An 8,032-nucleotide genomic window follows, 5' to 3' on the forward strand; every position below is an offset into this window, starting at 1 on the left:
ACAGAGACAGAGACTTTGTGTGCTCACAGGCTATTTTAATTGGTAATAAACAGACAGGCACACACAAATGTGTGATTAACAAGTGAAGCAAAAAGAAGCCACACAAACCAGGCATTAAGTGAACATAAATAATACAAAAGCGTGGCACGCAACAGGCCTCACTCTGAGTCATTCAGTAGTGTTTATTCAGTGGAACAAAATAGTGTGTGATGCGCTTGTTCACAAATAAATGCGGTGTCTTTACACTCAGGGCGTATCTCCAGCCTGAGCCATTTCATGTGGACTGCGCCTCCATTCATGAGCCACATGGAACAAAAGCTGAGGAGGAGGAAAATACAGACATGGAAACATCTACTCATAAACTCAATTTCACGCCCCTTTTGTCACTCGCCGCGCTGCCAGGCGTTTTGTGCTCCCCTGAGAAAGAGCCGAGGGCTTTTAGGGGGCTATGTGCGCTAGCTGTTATTGCCTGTCCCATTCTTTTGCTGGAGATGGCTGAAAAGTTTTGCTTCATCTCAGTGTCACACATTTGGAAGCCCGTGGTTTCACATTCTAGTTTTAGCCACGTGGCTTCTTCTCCTCCAGTGTAGGAGTGGTGCCAGGGTGAGAAATCACCTCTGAAATATTGGCGCCAAACTTTTGTCAGGCCACCTTGAAGAAAATGGATCAGTGGAGCTGTGGTCAGAGCAGCAAAACTACACAAAAGTCAGGTGTTATGACTGAGGATAGAAGACTTTATTGTGCTAATGTGCCAGAACAGCCTTGCCTGCTTCCCACTCTCCAGATGTCATCACTTAAAGCAAAAATTCAAACTTGAGAGCAGGCAGAAAGCTCACCTGTGACAGCAGAGCTAATGTGTTAATGGCACTCCTACTTTACTTTGTTTCTGGATTCAGCTCGAAGCAGCCCACAAATAGCAGATCGATAAATAATTAATAATAGAAATAATAGCTTTACACCTGCAGCTGTTTAGCATCACTGACTCACAGACAAACACTGAGGCTGTCATGGCAACTGAGGTATGTAATATTATGTTAAGTGGACCGATGCTGAGGCTTTCAGCCTCGTTTGTGGCTGTCAACCTGTTTAATTGCATGCTGGAAAGGAATCTTGTGACCCCAGCTGGGCCTTGAGCACAGACAGCCAAGCACAACGGGCTCCGTTATGAAATTAGAGGCTTTTAAAGGAGTTAATTGACTCGAGTATATGGGGAGGCGATACAGCCAAGCACGAGGGGGCAGACAAATGTGCAAACACTAATCTAGAGAACTGAATTATAGGACGTTTTAATTCCACGATAAGCCGAGCCGAGACTAAAACACCTCCGGTCTTCAACAGAGATCGATGAAAGCACTATTTAACAGTTTGCTTGCGATGAACTCGAGGCAGTAACCCACCTCTCTGCCCATTTTCAGCTTTCTTTTCCTCCACTGCGCCTTTTTATTTTATATTTTTTTGAGAACACACACAGGCACCCATCAGCTCACCTCTCTTTTTGATTGGTCGCCATAACAACATCACCATGGCAATCAGCGGCATTGACTTGGATTCTATTTATGCGATGATGTCAGCTGATGTGGAAATATCAGTGTGTGCTCTTTGCTGACAGATGCGGGATGATGCAGGAATGTAGGCCGTCACACACACTCACGCCCAGACGTTGTTTTCACGTCGTGCACATTTGTAGCTGTGAACCCACACAGTAAGGTGCGAAAAAAAATCTGCAACAGGTGCAAGTTATGTATTTAATGCGTTTTTAAGCATGCCCACATGATGCTGCTATTCAGTGAAAAGCAGGTAAGTGGGTGACATGCATTCAAACCACTTTACCTCTTCTCATTTGGTCATTCAGGTTCAGTCTTGCTGAATGGCACTTGTACATGTGGAGGCACTAAAGGGCTAAACCTCTGATTAGTGCATGACCTTGTCTGCCACCTGCACAACAGCAAACTAGCATGCATTTCTGAATTTGGATCCCCCCCCCAAAGATAACTAAAAGTCTAACTTAATGAGTCTAAATATCCTGCTGAATAAACATTAAAAATAAAAACTGCTGTCACTCTACTGCAAGCATTGCTGCTTTGCTTGATTCAAAAGCTGACAATTTATTTTTCAAGTCATGTGCATGCGTGTGTGTGTTTGGAGTACTTTAGATGTGAGGAAGTGAAAAAAATTAATTTTTAAAAATGGCTACAGAGGAGAGCTGGGGGTTTTTGTTCTGTTTTGTTTTCTCTTTAGATGAAATGTAAATATGAGTGGGATTGTGTTATGATTGTAGGACTTATATCACTGCTGATCATGCATATAAACAAACAAATACAGGAAGCGGATATAAACAAGTGAAAATGAGCTCTGGACAGGCAGAAACCAAGTGAGAGACACAATTTGCGAAAGCGGGATTTGGAGAGCAGAAGAGAAACTGCAAGGCAACAGAAATGAGAGTTAAAGGTCATAAGAAAAACATAGTTTACAACCCAAACCGTACAGATTTGATGCTCCGACTTAAAACTCCAAGATTTCCCTGCGAAACAAAGTGCTGCAGGGATGGAGAGGGGGGCATCGTAAGCCGGAGATAAACAGATCCATGTTGGGGTCAGAGGTGCCATTGCACTTATCACTTTAGCATATATACGAGTCCTGATTTAAGACACACTTTTTACAACTTACACATGTCTAGTAGCATGCGAGTAATAGCCACCATATGTTTGTGCTAAATCCATTTCTTTCCAACCATGATGAGAGCCTTACTTTCAAGGTTGGGTCAGAAACACACTGACACACTAGGAAAAAATTGGAACAATCAGCAGACGGAAATGCTGCTTCACTGTTCAGCCCTCTTCATTCAGAATAAATAAAGGAACCTGTATTTTTTTTATTTATTTCTTTTTTAAAAGAGATTTAGTAAGTATAAACCTTCCTTATAGGCATGGGATGAAGCAAAATTTACAGGTTTGGTGACCAGGCTTTCAACCTGTGCAGCTTGCTCAGCCTGTGTGGATTATTACACCAGATGTCTTTCCTCAGCCTATAAAATATCCCCATTCACAAGGTATAATTAAACATTTACTGCCTGGTGCAGAGCCTTCCTATCATATTTTCATGAGAGAAGCTTAATAAAAGCATTTGTGGTCATTTCACTGTAGCAAAATCATCTCCGGCAGAGAAGTCTTGCTTGGGGACACAGCATGCACGCAGCACACATGCACGCTCATACCACAGCAAAGGCTCCTCATGCACATCTGTGAACCAGAGATAGAGCACTATCTGTCCAGAATGTCATTAACTACCACCGCTGTAGATTTATATTCACTCAGTTGTGCCATATGAGCTTGTACAATTACATCCATAGTCTGGAGATCTTCTGCGAGTGGACACGTTGACATAAAATTACCAAGTCTGGGGAAAATGTAAATTAATACCTCACATCATAGGCAGCAAAGGTTGCTAACTTAATATAATGAACGTAAATGTGATGCATAGTAAGAGATGAGACAGGAGTATGAGACATGTAGGCGTTACTAAATGAATGAGAGGGGGAACAAATGTATTTCACTATAGTACCCTCGGGCTGTGGTTTCAACTTGTAACATCGGCAGTGCCATCTACAGGTTGAGAGGAGACATAGCACCTTCAAAGACCATCTCAGGACTATCATTGGGCAAGATCTGAAAACCAATCATGCTGGTGTGACACCATCTCTCTGCCACTTGGGGAAAAACTACTACTTGACCTATACCTCAAACCTGGAGTTTTGTATATTATATTAATCTCGCCAAGCACTCCAGGTTCCTCCCGCAGTCTAAAGACATCCATGAGTTTAGGTTAACCGGGGGTCCTAAATTAACCATAGAACGTGAGTGTGAATTTTTTTTATCTATATCTCTGCATTACCCTGGGACAGGCTGACAGATTGTCCAAGGTGTACCCTGCCTCTTGCTTCGTGACAACTAATATAATCTAGAGCACCCTGAAATGATAAGAAAATCAATGGACATAATTCATACTGGTCTATTTCTGAAAATGCTGATCTACTGGATTTTCCTACACAACCATTTCTAGGATTCACAGAAAATGGAATTACAGCGAGAAAATATCCAGTGAGCAGCAGGTCTCTGGGTGCAAATGCCTTGTTGATGGCAGAGAAGAATGGCCAGACTGCTTCAAGCTGATAGGATGTAATAGTAACTCAAATAACCACTCATTACAACCAAGCAGAAATGCATAAAACATTGAAGCAGATGGGCTACAGCAGCAGAAGACCACACTTGGTGCCACTTCTGTCAACTAAGAACGGGAAAGTGAGCCTAAAACTCACACAGACAAAAATTAGACAACAGAAAATAGAAAAACCTTGCCTGATCTGACAAGTCTTGATTTCTGCTGCGTCAGTCAGATGGTAGGATCAAAATTTGCATGGCTCCATCCTGCAATGTTATGGTGCAAGGTTATTAAAGTTGACTTAAAATAGGCTAAAAACTGAAACATTTTGTGACCTTGGAAAACTAACTAACTAAAATAACACATATATAGAGAAAGGAAATGTTCTTACCTTTGGTATCTGTTAATTAAGCAAAAATGTATTATTAACCTGCCTGATGACACATGATAAATGTGTTTATTGAGACTTGTGAGATGTTTACAAGACTGTTAGTCATCTGCTTTCAAAGCATTGTGTTGTTATTGGAATACCAATATCTTGCCTCAGACAATAATAATTATAAAAGACTAAAACTAACATTGAAACTAATGAAAACTAAGCTAAAACTAAATCTTTTCCAACAATAAAATCTAAACTGAAACAAGAAAGTATACTCTGTAACCTAGCTGAAACTAAAATAAACAACAAAAAATTAAATAAAACTACTTAGAAAACACAAAACTTTAATAACTCTGGTGTGGGGGATATTCTCTTGGCACACTTTGAGACCCTTATCACCAACTGAGCATTGTTTAAACACCACAGCCTGCAGGAGTACTGTTCCTGACCATGCCCACCCCTTTATGACCACAGCTTACCCATCATCTGACGCCTTCCTCCAGCAGGATAATGCACCATGTCACAAAACTCTAATCATCTCACACCAGTTTATTGAACAAATCAACAGTGACTTTTGGTTTCAAGTAGGACAACCTGCTCCTTACATTGATTTTGATGCTCTTTTTATTACCTTACTTCTACTTCAGTGTTTGTCAGAAAGCAGTGAAGACAAACTTACCCCACTTCAGTCCCACCCCCCAAAAGTCATAAATCTGACAACACATGTGATTGGTCCTAAAATCGCATTAACTATGATGATGTAGGTATACCATCGGTCCTCATTTAACTCCACCAATACAATTTTTTAAAGATTAACTTATCTAACAGCATATGAATTGATTCAAACTGGACCAGTCTTATTCAGCTAGTGTGTAACACTATAACTTTATTTATTTCACCTCCTTTTATCTCCTTTTTCCACATAGCTCGAGTCTCATGGAGATGTTTCATGATTTTTTGTTGCAAGTACAAGCAAATAGAAGAAGCATAAATAACTTATTCCAAGACGTTCCCTCTGGATTCCTTTATAAAAGTAATAAAAAATTACAAAGTATTTCTAGAAACATAAAGGAAAAAATGTCATCTAATGCAGAAATTGCCCATCAGCCATCAAAAGAAATATGTATAAAATGTGAAAGTGAATTACCATTTGCAACACTTATTCAGTAAATTAGATACTGTACAGACGGTATACTGAAAGACGCCTGAACACTGAGAGCTCAGTGTCAAGCAGAAGCCTCGCTTGAATGACAGTCAAGCATGGTGATGCTTCAGTATGTACACAGCAGATCTTTCTGGGGGGGTGTCGCAGTCTGTTATTAGCTCCTGCAGCAGCCTTTGCGCTCCTCCTGTGCCTCACTGCTTGGCCCAAGGGGGCTGGAGAGGGTCACAGCACTGATGGAGCCACGGGTCACCTCTCTGCTTGCCACCTTCTTATGGATCGCTGGAGAAAACGGAGACAAAGATTGGCAATCAACACGGACACAAGTCAAAGTGAGGGTGTGAATGCTCTTTCTGGGCACCTTTACCTGTGAGAACTTCACTGAAAGCTGCTTCAACATTGGTGGAGCCCAACGCTGATGTCTCCATGAACATCAGACCCTTCTTTTCTGAATCACACCGGGGTTTGAAAAACAAAAAAACATTAATACAGAGCAAAATGTATTTAGCAGTGAAAACACCATTTATGAGAATTTTTGCAAGACATAGAAATAAAATCAGTCTCATATATTAGAAATATTCCAAAACAACATTAAAGAAATAACTATACAATACTACTTAACTTACCTGCAAAGTCTCTGGCCTCATCTGTGGGTACGGTCCTGAGAGTGTCCAGATCGCTTTTGTTTCCCACCAGCATGACCACAATATGAGGGTCTGCGTGGTCGTACAGCTCCTTCAGCCATCTCTCTGCGCTCTCATAGGTCAAGTGCTTGCTAATGTCATAGACCAGCAGCGCTCCAACTGCTCCCCTGTAATACCTGAGGAGGAACACACATGGGCTGGGTGTTACATTCATACAGGAAACAATTCCTTTAAGTAGGTGTTGTGCATGAAAGAGGTGTGACCGTTAATTAAACACAGTGCAATCAGTGTTACTTAAACTGGCAAACATGTGTGAGCCAACACTGATAATCTCATAATTCCCACCTCAATTGTGTCTGTTACTCATTTGTAAATGGTGTGTGTGCTTATGTGTGTGTACCCACGCTGAGGTGATAGCTCTGTAGCGCTCCAGGCCAGCCGTGTCCCAGATTTGAGCTTTGATGGTGAGGTTATCAATCTGCACGGTCCGTGTGCTGAACTCGACACCGATGGTGGTACGGCTGTCATGGGCGAATTCATTCTTGGTGAAGCGAGACAGAAGGTTGCTCTTTCCTACGCCAGACTCTCCGATCAAAACCACTAAACAAACACACACAACAGGTATTGAAATGGCTCTTAATCCTTTATTTGATTAAAAAACTAGATACCAACAACATTGAGTATTAGAACAAATCAAGGAAAAACCTATCTCATGGTAACTTGCTGAAACATATTCTTTTATATCCAGACTTTCTGTCACCCTCAAAAGATACTAGACACTATGACACCACACAGACGTGGCACATCTCCCCTGGGGCTGATTTCACTTTGGAATGAATGGAAGTTTATTTTAATAAGGAACATGCACATGCACATGAGGCTCTTTGTAAGATTATAACGTGTAGATTATATGTTTCTATAATAGGTCAAAGGTTAAATGGTTTACAGCCGAATGGATACAGAGCGATCACTTCCTACTTTCCCTGCTCTATTCACTTCCTTGGAAATAGCAGCAGGCAGCTACAGCCGGAGTTGTACCTGCCAGCTTCATTGTCTACAAATACGCAATAATACACAGAGAAAAAGACATTCATGTCTTCCTACACAATCACAGCTTAAGCAAACATGACTCACCTTTAAAGACAAAATTGTACGAATCATCAGACCCCATGCTGCACTCAGAGGCGAACGGTTCCTGCTTTGCTAAGTAAATATCCTGAAGGCACTTTAAATATTAGCTCCCAAAGTAGAGTTTAAAAAAGAAAGAAAAACAGAAAGAAAGAAAAAAAATCCAGCCTCAGTCCTGAGTCTCTCTCTCCGATGTGGAGAGAGAGCAAAGGTGAAGAAAAGAATGGAAAGAAAAAAGGGAACTGGTTGAGCCGCTTGCTTCTTTATCTACGTATAGTGGGTAGCTTCAGATTGAGGGCAGGCAGTCCTGAGCTCTCATCAGCTGACACCCAAAGGAGGGCTGGAGGGAGGAGAGCAGGTGGAACAGGTAGAACCACTGGCAGGTAGTCATGAAGCGTCTCCACCCTCTGCTGCTCTATTCACGCACTGATTCTGATCATTTGTGGTGTGACCTCACTTAAAAGTTGGTTTCTGTGTGCAAACACACGTCATCATTCCCCACCTTTCTGATCATTAAACTTGGAGTTAAGAGTGCTTTATAGTGTACTAACTATTATGTAA

The 8,032-nt window shown here is 41.5% G+C and overlaps 1 protein-coding gene across 1 annotated transcript; it reads right to left on the bottom strand.

The window, feature by feature from the left end:
* Positions 1–5,143: 5,143 nt before the first annotated feature.
* On the bottom strand, positions 5,144–7,762 carry LOC102297348 (ras-related protein Rab-25). Its single transcript, XM_005917404.3, has 5 exons — positions 7,478–7,762; positions 6,748–6,943; positions 6,326–6,519; positions 6,067–6,147; positions 5,144–5,981 (listed from the first exon to the last, which is right to left on the bottom strand). Exons 1-5 carry the CDS (start codon positions 7,512–7,514, stop codon positions 5,857–5,859), a joined length of 633 nt encoding a protein of 210 aa, XP_005917466.1. The 5' UTR covers positions 7,515–7,762; the 3' UTR covers positions 5,144–5,856.
* Between the last annotated feature and the right edge of the window lie 270 nt (positions 7,763–8,032).

The sequence above is a fragment of the Haplochromis burtoni genome, unplaced genomic scaffold (assembly GCF_018398535.1).
Source record: "Haplochromis burtoni strain Fernald_Lab_line unplaced genomic scaffold, NCSU_Asbu1 Contig_25, whole genome shotgun sequence".
Classification (NCBI taxonomy): Eukaryota; Metazoa; Chordata; class Actinopteri; order Cichliformes; family Cichlidae; genus Haplochromis; species Haplochromis burtoni.

What these genes read in the sequence shown, in the direction of transcription:
- LOC102297348 (XM_005917404.3), bottom strand. Translation starts at nt 7,514, where the DNA reads ATGGGGTCTGATGATTCGTACAATTTTGTCTTTAAAG. An exon ending in TGAGGCCAGAGACTTTGCAG is followed by an intron (nt 6,148 to 6,325) that starts GTAAGTTAAGTA and finishes GGTGTGATTCAG; the next exon opens with AAAAGAAGGGTCTGATGTTC. An exon ending in TTTCAGTGAAGTTCTCACAG is followed by an intron (nt 5,982 to 6,066) that starts GTAAAGGTGCCC and finishes CGTTTTCTCCAG; the next exon opens with CGATCCATAAGAAGGTGGCA.